Below are 18985 nucleotides of genomic sequence, written 5' to 3'. Positions count from 1 at the left end.
CCATGACATCACCCAACTGGCTTCATGACTCCTCATTGTTTGTATCACACAGTCAGTGGACCCATCTTTTAATTCATTTTTAAATGCACTAAATCTTTGGGAGGGAGGGAGTAGGAAAGCAGGAGCAAAATGGTGTGAAAATGCAAAGTTTTTGGAGAGAGTTTCGAAGAACATGTTATCAGCTGTACCAAAAAGTTTTGGCTCTGCAAATGCTGCTCAGTCTTAATCCAATAATACATTCTAACTTTTTTTTAATTATTGCAGACATGATGTGCATTATCACTGCTAGCTTATTTTCCAACTGTAATTAACTTCATTCTAAACTGAACTGAAGGAAGAGGTCCTTTTGCTGTTAGATCAAACTGTCTGTGCTTCATTAAGCATAATTTATACCTCAGGTGTTCCAGCTAAACATCCACAGTAATTGCTATGCCCTAGGCAACTAGGCTTGTCCTTCTCATCATGCAGGAGAAGGCTCTAAAGCAGGCAGTGTAGCTAGTGGTAATTTTAGACCCTGGACTTAACAGTCCTGGAGTGGCTTTGAATGGGAAGACCCCATTTGTGTCTTCCACAGCCATTCCACGCACTGCAACTGCTTCAGCATCCCTGATACGTTAGAGCTAAGAACAAAGGAAAAACTGTTTGCCAACCTTTTTAAGGAACAGATGCTCTGAGCACGTGCAGTTTAAGAACTTACTTAAATCATAGCACCATCCTGACTACAGGAATAAAACAAGTTTTCTTCTGCCGTCCCGATGCTAAAGATATTTATTAGGGAATAAGCACCATTTTATTGTAAGAAAGGTTAAGGAAATGATGATATCACCTGATTTCCATTGCTGGAAACACTGCTGGAAAAAGAAGGGAGGCATGTGCCTCTTAATCTCAGGGCACATGAGTCACGTTGGACTGAAGATTCCTGAATTGCACGGGGTTGGACTAGATGACCTTTATGGTCCCTTCCAACTCTGCAATTTCCAGATAAGGCTTAATTAAGACACACTTCAGTGCCATATACCCCAAAAGGATTTATTTTAGTCTGTGAAAGGATAAGCATTTATTTCCATTGGAGGAACCAAGACTGCCTTTCTGAGTTGCTGTTCTGAATTTGCCTCCTGAGTAGAAAGCAGCCAGCCCAAGTAAGTTGTGCTGGTAACATGGAGCAATTAACTACTAGTATAAAGTCTCCTGCCATTTATTGGGTGCTGCAGGGCCTCCCTATCACAGACACAAATGCTTAATTCTCTTTTAAGTGTGGCTTAAAGGCACTTTAACTTTGACATGGACACACCCTGGTGGTTTGGTCACATGAATCTAGCCAGAGAAGTTATTGCAGGTGAATTCCCTTAGCTAATGGCTGACATCCTGCTTTGATTGTATTGCTCTAGATTTTCCCTACCTTTTAAATATGAGAAGAAGCCTTTCCCTAGTTCATAAGTTTCATGCGGTGATAAATTCATTACTACATGCACATTCTTAGAATCTAATGTGAGTAGTGACCATCAAAGCACCTTAGCAGCAAATTGAATTCATTCCACTTCCTGCCTTTTTAAAACATTTTATTTTGCTTTAAAGTTCTTTTAGGAATTAATGCTATAAAACTTTGATGAATTATTCATCTGAATTCCTTGCGAGCTTTGCACTTCGGCACATTGTGACTTTTTCTCTCTCGTTCAGCTGTGCCATTTAAAATATTAAGCTGCCTGAGCCCTGTCTTACTCCCTCATTGGAAACAAGGCATCACTTTTTATTTTCTTGTTTTAATAAACAGCATCTTCAGTATTACTGGGACTGAGGTGTACTCCAACAGCACTGAGAGGGAGTATATTCCCCCTATCCGTGCATTTTGTGAAGCAGTTGAGGCAGAGGTCAAGTCCCTCCACAGCCCCTGGGAACTTCGGGATAAGGTCAAGGAAGGAAGCCTTTTTATTGCAGTCAGAAATCAGTGGGAGCTATGGAAGATGAAAACTAAGTGGCTTTAGCGCAGGGGGCCCAATAAGTCCACAGAAACCCATTTCCTAACTCGCCAAACCCCTTTTCACCCTGGGCAGCCTTTACAGGCCCCAGTGCTCAGAAGAATTTCACTTTAATGCTGTGATAGTACAATAAAGTGGTGTCTGATGATCACTCCATTACTTGACCTGCCAGATCGTCCTAAAAGACAGTGCTTAATGGAATAAGGAACAAGTATATCCACTTTGCCTTAGGATTTAAACAAAACATTTGGGGGGGGGGCACGGTTATGTCTGGCTTTTCATTTTTAGCTTGTTGGAAGCAGATGTTATTTTAAAGGAACAGATGGAGATCCCACATACGGCCAACTTAATAAGCTACCATTTTAAAACACTATTCATTTTTCACTAAATGATTTTTAATGAACAAAAATGAGTGCCTTAAAAAGTATGTGTATGGGTAAACAGATGATGCTGATCTAATATTTGTGCCATTGAATTCTGGTTAGGCTGTCAAGTGCCATGACTTTTAGCAAGGTAAGGAAGGAATAAAACCTCTTGTCTGAGACGGGTTCCTGCCTGTCCTTCTTCCTAAACACTTGGGATCCACATTGGTTCACTGTGTAGAAGTTTCGTGAGTGGCTTGCCCTTGATAACACTCTGTTTTTTCCCTTTTTTTCTGAGTAGCAATGGCTCATGAATCCAAAAAAGAGTGATTTCATCAGCATCGCTAACAGTTCAGTCATTTTTCTTCCATCACTAATAGCTTTTTCTTAATTTCTTTTGCTCTTTTTAGCAGTGTAAGTATGTAACTGTTCCCAGTGAAAAGCAGCATTATTTTGGTGGTTGCATTTAGCACAGTGTCTGTGAACTACTGGCCTAATTTTTTTAGAGGGGTAGCTATGTTTGTGCCATAATAAGCCTGTTAGTCTTTGAAATCCCACCAGATATGTTTGCTCTGCACACACACCCTTTTTTTGAGAGCCAGTGTGGTGTAGTGGTTAAGAGCGGTGGACTTGTAATCTGGAGAACTGGGTTCGCGTCTCCGCTCCTCCCCATTCAGCTGCTGGGTGACCTTGGGCCAGTCACCCTTCTCTGAAGTCTCTCAGCCCCACTCACCTCACAGAGTGTTTGTTGTGGGGGAGGAAGGGAAAGGAGAATGTTAGCCGCTTTGAGACTCCTTCATAAAGCGGGATATCAAATCCAAACACTGCTTCTTCTTGCTTTTTTCTTGTTCAAAATTTTATATTTTATAACAAACTTATTCTATGGCTGACAAATCACATATTCCAATATGCACTAAAATTACGGTTTATATCACCATCCACTAAAATAGTAGCTTTAATGTAATGCAGTGCAAATATAAAATACAGTGCTAGAAACCTATATCATATATTTAGAAGTTCTATGTTGCAAATTAATTAGTCGGTTAAGACAGCAGTGAAAAAGCCTTAAATAGTTCTAATTAATGTTCTATTTTCATGTGCTTAATAAGAATGAACCATAAATTTCCAGGTTTTTTCATTTTTTTTGTCCACCTGCCCCACCATCAATTTTGTCATGGTCCCAAAAACCCAAATAGGTATGATTAAACCATACCTATTCTTTTGGACTTACAGAAGCATACCATTTAGGTTCTATCAATATTTTGGTAGCAGTTAACAAAACTCCAACTAAATTTGGACATTTTGGTTTCACATCTTCTTTAAGATATAAACTAGAGTTCATTTGAATGTAGTATCCAATTATTTCTTGTATATCTGCAATAACTATTGAAAACCTCATAATCTTTTCACACCTCCACCAAAACATAATTTGCGACTTTCTCCCCACGTTTTCAGCATGTTCCATTAACATCTAGATGTATCTTTGCTGAATGTTGTGGGATTTGATGCCAGCTCTGTGACATCTTATGGAAGTTTTCTATTACAAGAAGTGATAAAGTTACCATGGTGATAAATATTTATTTCCACAACTTGTCAAAGACATTCCCCCCCCTAATCTTTGTCTTAACCTCTTCCTTGTTCTAATCCAGCTAAGTATTTCTCCAGCAGGCAGCTTAAAATGCTGTAACGCTCATGTCCCACACCAGAGCCCAGAGCATTAACTGGTACTTCTGTCTCCTGACTCATCAGCTGTGAAGCTGGACATGCCCGGCTTAACCATCAGTTTATGGCCCAACAGACCCTGGGGGTTTCTCCAATTCCTTTCTCTTTTCTATATAATCAAAGAGTAGACTTTGACAAGCAAATATCAGCTGAAATGTATTCTTTGCAGTGTAAAGCATGCATAATAAACCACTTCAGGCTGAAACCTACTTTATGTTGACACGGCCTTATTCTGTTCTGAAACAGGACCAGTGCTATGCAGCTTGCTAGGTGAGAATTGAACCATTGTATTTGAAAGAGATGAAATCATTTAAAGGTCTGTAGAAAATTTGCTCAAAGAGGTTTTTCTTGTCCTTTAATTTTCCTACTTACTGCAGTAATAAAATTTACATATAAAATGCTTTCCTCTCCCTGTTGTTTAATTCCAATGGTAATTTGTGGCACCTAAATGTAATTTGTGTGACATCCTGAACAGCAAAGGATTTTGGGCAGCGTAGAAATGAACCAGGCTGGGAGCAAAATGACATAATGCAATGAGTGGGATGGAGGTATTTGACCAAAGCAGAACTATGGAATAAAAATACTTAGTTTCCAGAAAAGTACACTGGCTCCAGCCCCAACCAGACACACAACACACTTGATATCCTTTTCATTAACACCCACTGAGGGACACTTTCAACATTGGGTTTTGGAAGCAATCCCTTAAATTAGTGCTTATGGAGGCCTCTGCAACCTGAAAGCAAGACCAGAAGGAGTAATTCAGTGCTATCCGTGTTATTCTTAGAACTGAACCACACAATCAGCAGAATCATGTGTTGCGTTTCTTACAGAACTGAGCAGTTGCATGCTTGAATGTCTCAAAAATAATAAAATCAACCAAAATTTTAAAAAAACAAACCAGTGCAAATTAGGTGTCAAGGAAAAAGTTTTCCCTGCCACCCTTGTTTTCTGTAGTCTTCAATGGAAATGGCTGTTTTTAAGTGGGGGGCAGCATTTCAACACACAACTTCCCAACCTGCAGACTGAAGTTGGTTACAGTCCAGCAAAAACCTGTTGAGGTTATAATTTGGCTTTTGAAGCAGCCATGTCTTGGAGTGACTTTGAGCCACAATCTGGTACAGTGGTACCTTGGTTTGCAAACAGTCTGGTTTGCATATATTTTGGATTCCAAACATGTCAAACCCGGAAGTGTGTGTCCCGGTTTGCAAACTTTTTTGGGATTACAACCCATTTTTTATTTTTTTTAGATTATGAACAATTTTGGGGGGCCCCATTGGCGAAAGCGCACCTTGGGTTACAATCTGTTTTGGTTTACAAACGGACCTCCGGAACGGATTATGGTTGTAAACCACGGTACCACTGTACTTAGACTAGGTAAAGAAAATAGGTAGCACTGTGTGAACATTGGGAGTCCCCGTGTAACCAGCTTTGAGCTTTTTAAAGGGAGAGAGAGGTATAACCATACATTCTGGCTGACAGAAAATACTTGTATGCATTTTAAAATATTAAGTGGCTGTCTGGAGTGGCAAATAGTCATGGCTCATTATTAACCTTTGCTTTGTCTCTTTTTGCAGTAATTACAGTGCATTGTTAGGCGTCTGGATCTATGGGTTTTTTGTGGTGGTTTTGCTGGTACTGGACCTTTTGTATTATTCCTCAATGAACTACGATATTTGCAAACTGTACCTGGCAAGATGGGGAATCGAGGGGAAATGGATGAAACCGGAAGCAAGCCGGTGGATTAAACCTGCTCAGGACCCAAGACAAGTACAGGCTCCGACTCAGCCTACGCCTCAAACCCTGCAGGCAGCACATGCATTAAAAGCAGAAGCTTTAAATCCGCCACTGATGTCTTTTCCCAGTTCAACTGCCTGGTAAGTTTTGAAGGCTATGGTGCCTATTTTTTTAACCCTCTTTTTGTACTGTAATGTTTTCAGTTGGCAGCTATCAAGTGTATCATTCATGACAAGGAGAGCAGGGTGATTTTGTTAATACTTTCGATGCCTGTACAATATAGAGAATATAGGCCCACCATCATCGCCTGAACTAAGCCAGATCTGTGGACGCTTCAGGAACAGGCAGTAGAGTCCAGGGATGGAGGTGACTGTACCATTTCAGATGAGAAATACTATTATTGAATGATTCCCCATTCTGTGCTGGCTTGTGAGCTGTAAGTGTCCACACGGATACATGAAGAATCTGTAAAAACTGGAGGGCAAAGCCAGGCACATAGCTTCCTATTCCATTCCACGTTATCTGTTTGCTGTGGAAAGAGCCACATGCAGTCATGGAATACCCATCATTTATTTTGCATGCATAGGTCCCTTTTCATACACATGGCAGGAGACTGAGTTCAAGGCTGCACCTCACCTTATGGGCCACAGATGCACCAAGGCTATGACTTGAGCCATCCATCCCATGGTGAAAAAACATGGAGGAACCTGACTGGGTCATGTGAGACCCATGCTGGCAGTATTCCTTATTGGAGATAAAAGGGAGATATGGCTGTCATCCTGAAACCTTGGTCTGGCCAGCAATGTTTGCACAACAAGGTAGAGCTCTGCTGCATGAGCTTATCAAACCCAGTAACTTTTAATATATGAACTGCCATCTTAACATATGAATTGCATTCCAACTATGGTAAAGATTCGTCAAATATTCTGTGTCTCTATCAAAGGGTCAGTGATATATTTCTAGAAAAGGAGGTGCTGGAACTCACCATGAACACCTCCCTTGTTCTATCAGAATGGCAATGGTGCCCACCTGAGTGGGGCCGGAACTAAGTTCCTGTGAGTTCCCTCTGAAAAATAGCCCTGCAAAGGGTTATAACGGCAACCCAGTTCTGCCACTTCTGGGCTCAGCCTGCAAGAAAAAATAGTTCTTTCAGTGCTTTGCAAAATCCAAGATAAGTGGGATATTCTGTCTAATTGACTTGGACATGTTAAAGGCTCAGAGAACTACTCTCGGGAAATCCTATCCATATATTACAAAATATTATAAAGTCTTTAGTAGCTGGAGCTTCTTCCTATAGTATGACTGTCATTTCATACCTTTTAAGTGATTATCTAGCTTGAAATAATGTTGATAGTTTCCCCACTGTCATATGTTTTGTCTGAGATGTGTACGTGTTAATGTGATGTGATGTGTATCACATGTGTTGCATTTTTCTATGAAACTTTGTGCACTTGGTCTGGGGTTCCCTCTTTTGCTGATTGTACTGGAATTAGTTAATAGAAATGGTTTTTGTAGTGAGTAGCAAGGAAGAACCAGCTTTTGTATATTTTCGGTTGCTAAGCCCTGCATTTCTACTTTGTGAGTAGAGATTTCCAGCTTCAAAAGCACATCATAGTCTTACAAGTTGAAATGTGATGTTCCACACTAGAGAGAGGCCATGGGTCATTCCTATAAAAGAGGTCTGGTTAAACTTGTGACTTCCCCAATTAAAGGGTTTGTGATTGCACTGTTTTAATGAGAAGTGCATGAGCGAGAGCTACTAAATACACCAGCCCATGACAATAAGTAATATTTTAAGTGGCCTTGTGGTTTTCAAGTGTTGGAAGGAATGAGGATTGTAATTATATGAGGCGCTGCTTCCCAGGATGGCTATGCAGAAATCTGCTTCCAGGCTTTTTCTTTTCTGTTTCCCCACCCCCATCACCTTGTAATGAAGGCAACCCATTCTATCACAGTTTTGGCAGAGTTCTCATTCCTTGCCAGCTAATGAGCCTAAGTTCATTATTCCTCATCCTACTCATTATCAAAGTGGAGAGGGAAACTTGCAAAGTTTGTTCTTCAGAAATTAGAGTAAGGGGACCCCTAGTGGTGAAGTATAGCTCACTTTCTCTCTCCCCCCCCCCATTTATTTACATATAGTTTTCTGCTTTCTCCTGAAAACTGCAGCATGACAACAAATATTCTAATAAAAATATACTATAGAGTATAAGTTACAGGGTACAAGAAAATGCAGATATGCATTATTTCTGTTCCCAGTGTGAAAGCTGTGTATGGATAGGTATGTCTAACACGCAGCAATCCTTGGTACGTGTGAATAATTCCGCCTGACATATGGTTATTTCCAGAAAAGTATGTTGATCTGAACTGTGAATTGCTATAGTGTTCAAAACAATGAAAGAAATAAGAGTCATGGAGACAACGGAGGGAGTCTGCTCCAAGCGTAGGCTGCATAGACAAAGTTTCCGTTGGATTTACAAGTGGCTTCAGTCACCCATGAGATATGCAGAAATGAGCCACTTGATATCAGAAGAATTCTCCAGGGTTTGAACTTGGAACACAAAGAAAGAATTCACAGGAAATGGTGGTGTGGGAGATGCTACTGCAAATTAAGGTTATTCTGTGCAGCCTTTGCATGGACTATTGAGGGAAATGCATTGGCTTCTGGAGAAGGAGGAGAATAATGAAAGACAGAGAAAGAGGGAGCTTTTCCAATATTTATTCAAAATAAAATTGGGGAACCTGTACATGAAGCTTACAGTAAGGGAGTGGATACTTCATAGTGTAGCTGGGAAACCTCAGGGAGTAGAACATGGGAATCTTAATCTCTGGCTTTTGGCTTTGAGCCCCATGATAGGCAAAAGATTCCTGCATGTCAGAGGGTTGGACTAGATGACATTTGTGGTCCCTTCCAACTCTGCAATTTTGTGATTCTATCATTTACCACAGAAATAATGAAGAACCTAAGTTGACCACAATACACTGGTTCTGATGGACACATAACATTAAACCATGATTTGCATAAACCTTAATTAATAAACCACAGTTTAGTGTTACATGTGAACCCATCCTAGTACTGCAACTATGGTTTATTAAGTATAGTTTGTTGGAAAAAACAAGCCATGGTTTGTTGTTGGCTTACTGATCTTGACAATGGTTGAATCTTGTTACGTGTGAATCCAGACAGTCCCTAACTATGGTTTAAGTGTAGTTTGTTTTCTTTGCCTCATCAAAGTCACCTCAGACAATGCCAGACAAATGATGAGCTGTAACCAGCTTTGTTCCTGCTCTACTGCTTGTTGTGTGTTTGGGAGAGACAAACCACAACACGAACTATATCTTTGCTCTGCGTAGCATGACAGCAGCATGGCCAAGTCCTCCAGCTGCAGTCTTCACTCCAGGAACCTGCCTGCTTCCTCCAAGCTGAATTCCCTGCTCCCACTCCTGCTACACTTGCATGGCCCAGTCAGTTGAGTTTATAGGGAGAAGGGGATTGGATGGTTCTGGCCTGGGTAAGCAAAAGAGTGATGGGTGACTTTAGATGTTGGAACAGATCATAAAATACATTGCATTATTTCTGCTTTGGGGGAGAGGAGCTTGGCATGTTTTCCAAGCTGTTCCAGTTCATGCCTGGGGAAATCACCCCTTTCTAATTTCATGCAATTTCAATAAGCTTATTTTCATTTTCATTTTGATTAGAGGAGAATCTAAATAGGACCCTTTGTTCTGAGATGCTCTGTTGTGTTTGCTCTAAACCAGAGCCAATCTGAAATAGATCAATAGCTCTTGTTCTTACAGTGGCCTAAATGGAAACTCCAGGTCCAAATTGCCCTAACTTTGCAAATGTTCAGAATCTATATCTAGGGACATGTGAGTCTGGTCTAGGACCATAATAAATTCAATTCACTATATCTAGGGACTAGAGCTGCCTATCTGGAAAACAAAGAAGGCAATTTGAATCTTGCTGTTGAACTGAAAAATGTTAGATTAATGAAGTGTGACCCAACCTGTGTAAGAACTTTTCAGCCCACACGTCTGAAATCTGCCTCTGTTTTCCTCATTATGTGTCATTACAGTTTCCACAAGATGTGGCTGTGTGCTTCACATGAAGTTCTGAAGTGTTGCACGATGTACTTGTTTATGGTTTAATTGACTTCTCTTTCTGTTTGAGGACTGAGCTTCTCACGATAACCTCTGCAGAAAGCGGGGCATGTGCATATGGACACATGAAGCGGCCATATACTGAGCCATGCCATTGGCTCTTCTAGTCCAGTACAGCCTGTTTTGACTGCCAGTATCTCTCTGTGGCCTCAGGCAAAGTTCTTTCTAAGCTCTGGTTCTGGAAATCCCTTTAATGACAAAGTGTTGAGCCCACCATGCGCTCTGCCACTGAGTAATGGGCCCTCAACCCTAGGAGCAGCTGCTGGGTCTTTGGGATATTTTGTTTGGTGAAATGGATGAGTTCCACTCCATCAGGCTACTTTTTAAAGTTCATCCTCTCTGTAACATGTGAATCAGCCAATAGTGTGTCATCAAGTCACCACATAGTGCCAAAAAACAGAACTTCAACTGGGGATGTGCATTGAGAGACCAGCTTGGTTTTTTTTTTTTAGTCTTATGGGGAAAAATAAGTGAGATGCAATCTGGAATAGAGGTGAGGGGATACATGAATATGGTCTCCAAATATCTGAAGAACTGTGATGCATAGGATGCAGCAAACTAGTTTCCTTTTGTTCCAAGCAACAGGACTATAACCTATGAGTGTCAGTTGTAAGGAAGCTGATTTTGCAAAAATATGAAGAAGCATTCAATAATAAGAGCTATTAGGCATTGGTGCAGTCTGATTGGGAATGCAGTCTCCTTTATGTTCTATCACTTTCTGCTGTTTGTTGCTGTTGTTTTAATTTGATTTTACAACACTTTTGGATGTCCTTGAAGGTCAAAAACTGGCATATGAATTTTAAAGCAAATGAATAAATCTATGCAACATTTTGTTTTGTACTAGACCTAAACTTATTTTATCACTTTGAGAACACAAAATGCATTGGCTTGCATTCATCCCAATTGAAATCAATGGGAGTTAATTAGACATAACTAACTCTTCACATCGATTTCACTGGGGCCTAAGTGTGACTAATAGTTTGATTCTCAGTGCCTGGAACCACCAGAGGCCAGCAGAGAAAATGTGATTTTCCTGAAAAATTGAAAAGCTGCCCGTCCGTCCTGGGGGCGGGAGCCCTGACTCTGCTCCCTCTAGCCCTCACTGGCAGACATTCTTCAGGGAACTGCACAAAGATGCTCAGCAGCCTTGGTAATGTGCAAGCCCTCCCTACACTCACTCGCTTGTGATGGGGGGGGAACGCCTGCTGTCTTGATTTGAACCGGAGCAAACCATAGTTTTAGTTTTCCGTTGCAACTTAGCTATTTTGTGTCAATGCTGGAAGGTTTAAAAATTAAGCATGTGTTCCGAATGCTGCAGTCTGTCCACATCTTGAATACTGAAGGTGACTCCCAGAGAGAGAGAGAGCTTGCTTTTTCGTTGCAATTTCACTCGAGGCAAATGTTTGTTATTGCCAGTGCTTTTTTTCTTTAAAAAAAATGTTTAGGGGTACTCTCATTTTCCTACTCATATTGAAATCCTGCCACTCAATGAGGCCAGACTTAGATTCACAAAATGTTTAGTGGTATGCGTCCCCCTGCGTCGCTCCATAAAAAAGCACTGGCTATTTCTTTTGAAATGGTTTCTTTTCAGATACGGCCTGGGCAGGGCAGGGCAGGGGGTAGGGACCCCTTTTCAGTCCAAGGGCTGCATTTGCTTATGGGGAACCTTCCACTTGCCTTGTGCCCACGGTGGGCAAGGCCAGAGACCAAAGTGGACAGGGCAATAAATATGACTCTCACCTTTCCGATAGTAAGGCTGTATTCCAGCCACACGGAAGCCAGAGGTTTCCACATAAACACACATCTCACCATCCAAGCAAGCAAGAGGCATTATTACCCCGGTTCAAGGATGCATTCCTGCCAGGCAGAAGCACTGAAGCTGGGTGTGTGCCTGGGCTCTCTGCCCAACACGCGGCTAATAAATGTAGTAAATGTATTCAATGCCCTTCAATGGATGATGTCCCAAAAGTATTGTGGTGGTGGGTGTTCTAACGTAAAGAATTCAGTAGCAACCAGCAAACAAACAGAACAGTATGTCTAGACTGAATCAACAGTTTCGAAGGTGAATCTTTGTCAGCTGATGATGAAATTAAATATGTTACATACAATGAAACAAAAATAATACTGAGCAACCTGCATGTAAATAATGAATAAATAATAAATGAGGAATACATACCAAATAATTACCGTATTTTTTGCTCTATAAGACTCACTTTTTCTCTCCTAAAAAGTATGGGGAAATGTGTGTGCGTCTTATGGAGTGAATGCAGGCTGCACAGCTATCCCAGAAGCCAGAACAGCAAGAGGGATTGCTGCTTTCACTGCGCAGCTATCCCTCTTGCTGTTCTGGCTTCTGAGATTCAGAATATTTTTTTCTTGTTTTCCTCCTCCAAAAACTAGGTGCGTCTTGTGGTCTGGTGCGTCTTATAGAGCGAAAAATACGGTATTGTTGTCATTCATTGTATGTAACATATTTAATTTCATCATCAGCTGATGAAGATTGACCTTCAAAACAGATGATTCAATCCGGACATCCTGCCTGCGATGTGGTGTTCCCAGCAATTCATTACGCTGACTACTTCTTGGTTATGGACTGATACATACACACAGAGAGACATATATATATATATATATATATATGTTGATGACTTGTAAATTTTGGATGACATTCTAACCACGAACAATAATACATTTACTAAATTTATTAGCCACGTGTTGCGGCTGTATTGGAGCAGATTATTCTGTATTGGAACACAGGGGTTTGTTTTTGGCCCCTTAATACAGGGCAGAGAGGTGACTTTTGCCCTTGACCAACCCAGGTTTTGCTCTGGCCTTGCTCATCGCTGCCCCAACCTCCAAAAGGTTGCCTATGAGGGACTGCAGTCCTTAGACACAAAAGCCCCCCCCCCCCCGCTCCATACCAAGTCAAGGCAAAATAGGCTCTCAATTATTCCCATCTTGGTAGTTGAGAGTGCAGGGCGGCAGCGGCAGGGAGGGAGGGAGGGGGTTATTTTCAAACCTTTGTCTCAAGCGTGATGTTTTCTTATTAGTCTTTAAGAGAGCATTTGTATAAGTAGAAATGCATGCTGTTACATTGTTAACCATCATTTTTCTGTTTTTGTTCTTATTTGCCTTCTGAAGCATTAAACGGGGATCCTATGTTAGGATCAGGTGAGTGTATCCCACACAGTTGAAACAGTTGTAATCACAGCTGTGATGGGACAACACCCCACCCCACCCCATACCTGGCTTGCCCCATGTTTCCTCTCCCAGCTCTTCCCTTTTCCCTCTAAAAATCTCTGGCAGTTGACATTGACAATTGCCTTCATGTGATCCTCTTGTTCTCCCCTCCTAGTAAGTAGCGCTGCAGTCCTAACCCCACTTACCAGGAACTAAGCCCCATTGAATCATAGAATAGAATCCTAGAGTTGGAAGAGACCACAAGGGCCATCAAGTCCAACCCCCTGCCAAGCAGGAAACACCATCAGAGCACTCCTGACATATGGTTGTCAAGCCTCTGCTTAAAGACCTCCAAAGAAGGAGACTCCACCACACTCCTTGGCAGCAAATTCCACTGTCGAACAGCTCTTACTGCCAGGAAGTTCTTCCTAATGTTTAGGTGGAATCTTCTTTCTTGTAGTTTGGATCCATTGCTCCGTGTCCGTTTCTCTGGAGCAGCAGAAAACAACCTTTCTCCCTCCTCTATGTGACATCCTTTTATATATTTGAACATGGCTATCATATCACCCCTTAACCTCCCCTTCTCCAGGCTAAACATGCCCATCATTAGACTCCCTTCTGAGAAGACACTGTTTAAATTGTGCTGTTAGACATGGCAAGTTTCAGTAACCTTTATAAAATAAAATAAAAATCAGGGACAGAGTTTCTGTTCACCCCATTGATGCCATTGCTCAGGTTCTCGTTGACTTTAGTAGAGTAAAAATGTCTCACAGAAGCAAGAGTTTTCTTTTTTCCTTGAACATGTCGCAAGGCATGATTGAGCCATGATTAAGCACTTTTTACTTATAATTATTTCAGTGGCAGATATTTAAACACATGGTTCATTTTCCCATTGAAACCAACACGACTGCAAAGTGCTGGGCTGGATTTTGACCCTAGTTAAGGACAATAATGGCATTTCCTGCATTGCTCCTGAACCAAAGGACCAGGGAAGAGGAAAGCAGCCGTGAGCTGCTCTCCAGAGGCTCAGAGGCTCATGCAGTCTTGCTAAGCTAAATTTGGTATAGTGTGTTGGGCGACAAATTATTTCAAGAGGAGATGCTACTTCTAAGTTGAAAAATCAGTACTTCTGTATTATACTTGTCAGCTTATACAGTGGTACCTCAAGTTACAAATGCCTCAGGTTACAAACTCCACTAACCTGGAAGCATTACCTTGAGTTGAGAACTTTGCCCCAGGATGAGAACGGAAATTGTGTGCCGGTGGCGCAGCAGCAGCAAGAGGCCCCATTAGTGAAAGCACGCTTCTAGTTAAGAACAGTTTCAGGTTAAGAATGGACCTCCCGAACAAATTAAGTTCATAACTAGAGGTGCCACTGTAGTCTGATTTGGGGAAGAACTGAATTCATACTTAACTAGTGGCAGGCACTGATTGCAAAATATTCTGGGGAATCTGAACCATGCCATGTCACAAACCTATGACCAACTTATTGTATAAACAAATCATTCTCCATGCTCAACCATTTCAAAGGTCAGTGCTTTTAGTTTTTTCAGTCTTACTACTTTACATAGTCTCTGATTATGGATCTGCTCTGGTTAGTCTCAACAGCAATAAAGCCTTCTCTGTGCAAATATTAAAAACAGCTCATTCATCACTGACTACAGTTTTCAGGGCAGGGCACCGCAGCAGTTCTTTCCATACTCGGATTAAAAGAACATACAGATTTCCTCGAAATCATTGCTGGAATTGTAAAAGCATGCTAAATCTCCATGAGTACCGTAATGGAGGTTTTACAGTAATGGGATTTTATTTTCCTTTGAGCTGCCGGCTTCCTTGCCATGGTACAAAAGGCTTTTGAGATCCCCCTTAAGAGACTGTTCTTATATGATGCCTGCGGTGCTGGGGTGACACGGAAAGCCCCAGACGATGTGAGAGGTTTGCCTCTTCCCCACAGCAGATTCAGTCCATGAGAAAATGGGTGTTGGCAGACCAGGCTGTGTGTACCACATGACCTACCCTTCACCTCCCAAGACGCCAACTGCCCTCAGATGCAACGAAGGGTGCTGTCTGGTGCTGAAGTAAGAGTCAACTGCTGGTCCAGTCAGCTTTTGTGCATGGAATAGGATGGGGCGCCAAATGTCATTTGCCCCAGGCAGCAACATCTCTTGGAATGTGAGAGCTTAAATTTCCATTTCAAAAGCAGATGGCCATGCTATTTCCCACCACCAGGCTGGCACATCCACAGAAAATGAGTCAAAGGGGACCTTTTCCATCCCTTTCTCAGAGTGTGTGCCACCTATGGAACTTTAGTAATGGGCAGAGCAATCCAAACCTCCAGTCCACTGGAGTGGTTGGCATTGGATGGAGCAGAGGAGGTCCTCCACCCAGCACTGCCAGTCTCCACCAGACTCTGCCATCTTGGTAGCTCCACCATCAGGGAAGCCCAATGATGAGGAGCACACCATATACCCACCAAAAGGGCAGGTGGGTGGAAGCTACCATTGGTGTCGTCCCCACCAGCAGTAGTCAGAGGATGCCCTCCAAAGAGGGCAAGTGACAGCACTGGGCCTGATCTGGGCCTCTGCTGCACTAGTTTGGGAGCTGCTGGTGGTGTAGGAACATTTTTTTCCTGCCTCCACCTTCCACGCTGGCCAGCATGTGGCAAGGCTGTGGGTGTGGTGTTGGCTGTGCCACTCCATCAATTCCCATCACTGCTGGCCAGGGTTAGGATTGCACCCTATGTCCTGGATTACACATTTCCCTGTGTGTGAGCATCAGTCCCTCTTACACATACACACCCCATAATGTGGGACTTACCAGATTAATCAGACCAACAGCACATTAATCAGGCCCTCCATCTCATTGGTAGCTCATGTCAGGAGGTGAATAGGGCAATTTGTTACATGATGACTCTGCTTAGCTGATGCCCCTGATGAATGTCACCAGTTGCCCAAATGTCAGATTAGGGCAGAAACTGTTGGAATCATTCTAGTAAAATAATTTCCTACACGCATGCTGTTGTGACTTAATTTGCACAGCCTCATTTCTTTCTTGTGTCAGGCCATATCCTTGAAAGTCTAACAGCATTTTCACACATGAAAGCACCTCTGAGCCTCTCTTGTCCTATTTATTTTAATATCTGATTGCTGTAAATGTGGAAGGCAGGCATTTGTAACGTGAATGATTCTCTGGTGATGTGGATTCTATTCACATTACAACTCAATTGAAGCAAGAGGCACTTTAAGTCTCAGTTATGGAAACACCTGCTTAGTCTTCCATTCCGTCCTCTGTAAATATGAAATAGTTGCTTTAAAAGCATTGACAAGCTTCTCTTACTTTTCCTCTCCTAAAGCAATATATGGAAAAGCAAAGGTGTTTGAAATTGTTGAAGCTTTTTGGTTGTGGCAGCCCACTTTAGTTATTTGTTTGCAGAAAAGATGTCTATGTATAGTCAAAATATTATTACAGCCAGAGGAGTCTGGGATCTGTCATACATTCTTGGCTGCTCTCTAGCAGACCGAGTTTTATGGAAGAAGAGGGAAGGCTAATTAAGTTCAGCAACCATAACTTTGACTTTGATGCAGCACCATGATTCTAGCAGTAAGTAAATTCACTCACTAATTACAGAATTTCTTTCTCTTTAGTCTGGAAACCATCTGAGTGTTGTGTGATCTGAATCGAGATTCTGTTAGATATGCGTCCACAATATTCACAAAACGCCGTCACTCTTGGCACCAGTGTGGGATCCATGACTGAATAAGAGGCAGCTCTTTTGCTCTGCTCCATGGTGGTTTCCCGGGTCATCGGCAAGATCTTGAGCTCAACAAATCTTACCAGCTGTTGAAATCTAAGGGGAGATTATTTATTGAAGAGAATTAAGCCAGAAATGTACCCATTTGGGAGACTCTAATTGGCTAGCATTTTAACTGAAAAGTCTACAGGCACCTCCAACAGGTGTTTCATTGTAGATGTTCACTGCCACGTTTTCTTAACACAATAATAGAGCATTGGTGGTAGATTTATTTTGCCATACTTTTCTGTGATGAATCCCCAATGCTACTATGTTATTGCAGTCCTGAGTGGCTATGGTAGAACAAAAGAGGACAAAAATTAAACCAGAACATTTGTGGTATAAAAGTTGTGCAGTTTCAGCAGGAAGTTTTGGGACTGAAAATGAAGCAGCGTGACTACTAGGGAGGTGCAATAAATCACCATTTCAATACCGGTATTGAAATAACATCAGGATAAGTGTTTCAACAAGGCAATATACCGTTGAACAAAAGGAGGTGGAGACTTAACAGCTTCCCTGGGAGTAGCTCAGAATACTTTACAGGTACTTTGCAAGTACCGTATTTTTTGCTCTATAAGACTCACTTTTTCCCTCCTAAAAAGTAAGGGGGGGTGCGTCTTATGGAGCGAATGCAGGCTGCGCAGCTATCCCAGAAGCCAGAACAGCAAGAGGGATTGGTGCTTTCACTGCGCAGCGATCCCTCTTGCTGTTCTGGCTTCTGAGATTCAGAATATTTTTTTTCTTGTTTTCCTCCTCCAAAAACTAGATGCGTCTTGTGGTCTGGTGTGTCTTATAGAGCGAAAAATATGGTAATTTGCAGGCACTGGTGTATCCAGCTTTGCTTGCTCTCTCCCTTCTCTCTCCTAACCAATAAGAAATGATGATAAGCCCTCACACAAACTGGCAAACTCTTTCAGCTTCATCATCATCTAACTATGCAGATCCTAACAATCCAGGAGGGACCCCCCACGGCTAGACAATCAAGATGCAGCCAAAGTGAAGAAAGAAGTAAACAAAGAACTAGAAAGCTCTTCTAAGCTCTTCTTTCTTTCCTCGCCCCACTGGTGAAAAAAAGAGGGGGAAGAGTTTTTGTTTTTATTTTCTGGTGGTGTTTATGTTGTTGGTTCCCCCTAAATAGCTTTCCTCCATATCAGAAAGATTTATTTAAAAACTATTTAATGGAGACTACCTTTTTGCTTGCTTGCTTGCCCTCCCTCCTTCCCTTTGATAAAAAGGGAGAGTTTGGTGGGATGAGGGCTTGGGGGGGCTTCTGTGGGGGGGGGAGATGGAGGAGAGAAGATTTAGCTGGCTGCCATATGGCTGAAATGGGAGGTTGGGTACTGTGCGAGAATGACGGGGAGGATGTTCTTCGGTAAGCAGTGCAAGCAAATGCATATCTGCTCACAAGCAAGCCCTACTGAATTCAATGAGGCTTACTCCCAGGAAAGTAGAAGTAAGTTTAGTTTAGACCTCTTGAGTGGGGAAGCAGATGCAACCTGACTAGTAAATCACTTAAAGTACTCTTAAATTAGTTGAAAATATATTAAATGTATTATATGGAATTTTATTTAATATTTTTATTAAATCTACTACTTCCTTACATTTTAAGACCCTCCAGTGCTGCGGGGAGGCCCAGCAAGGCCCTCTGCCACCATATATATACATTGTGATCTGATATCGTGATACTTAGCTGTTGATATAGTGTGGTGCTGAAAATCAGTTATCGGCCAGCCCTAGTGACTACCCCTTTAACTTTTGCAATTGCAAAAATATTGAAACCAGGATCACGTGAGACTGCCCTGGAGAGCATAATGAGCACAACATCATTATGAATGTGCCATCAAAAGGATGCCTGGAGGGGTCTTGAGTACAACTTTCTATTTACAGGGCCTTGTTTGCTGCTCTGCTTTCCCCAGGAGCTTTCAGGATAAAGCAAATGCTGACAGAGCAAATTAGGTATTGCAAATGGGGGCGAGAGGCTGCTAAATGCCCAGCAGAGTGTACTGTGTTTACTGGCAGATTCCTCTTGATGCGTTGTGCTTTCGGTAAGATGGAGAAGGAGG

The 18985-nt window shown here is 42.0% G+C and overlaps 1 protein-coding gene across 11 annotated transcripts in view; it reads left to right on the top strand.

Annotated features, from left to right (window-relative positions):
* Window positions 1–18985, top strand: part of SHISAL1 (shisa like 1) — a gene marked incomplete at its 3' end in the record, with an annotated part of 185738 nt that overhangs the window by 147517 nt on the left and 19236 nt on the right. For 5 of the 11 annotated variants that reach the window (XM_083440964.1, XM_083440965.1, XM_083440959.1 and 2 more), the window contains 3 exons: window positions 5635–5934; window positions 13094–13123; window positions 16777–17336. In XM_083440964.1, the coding sequence (XP_083297090.1) occupies window positions 5635–5934; window positions 13094–13123; window positions 16777–16792 (346 nt within the window). Of the gene's footprint in view, window positions 1–5634; window positions 5939–13093; window positions 13124–16776; window positions 17477–18985 lie in introns of those variants that run through there. The other 6 variants (XM_083440966.1, XM_083440960.1, XM_083440961.1 and 3 more) reach the window with 6 other exon arrangements.

The sequence above is a fragment of the Podarcis tiliguerta genome (genome assembly GCF_965153285.1).
Source record: "Podarcis tiliguerta genome assembly, chromosome: 5".
Classification (NCBI taxonomy): Eukaryota; Metazoa; Chordata; class Lepidosauria; order Squamata; family Lacertidae; genus Podarcis; species Podarcis tiliguerta.
The sequence above is the reverse complement of the archived record's forward strand: the minus strand, read 5'-3'. Positions and strand labels throughout refer to the sequence as shown.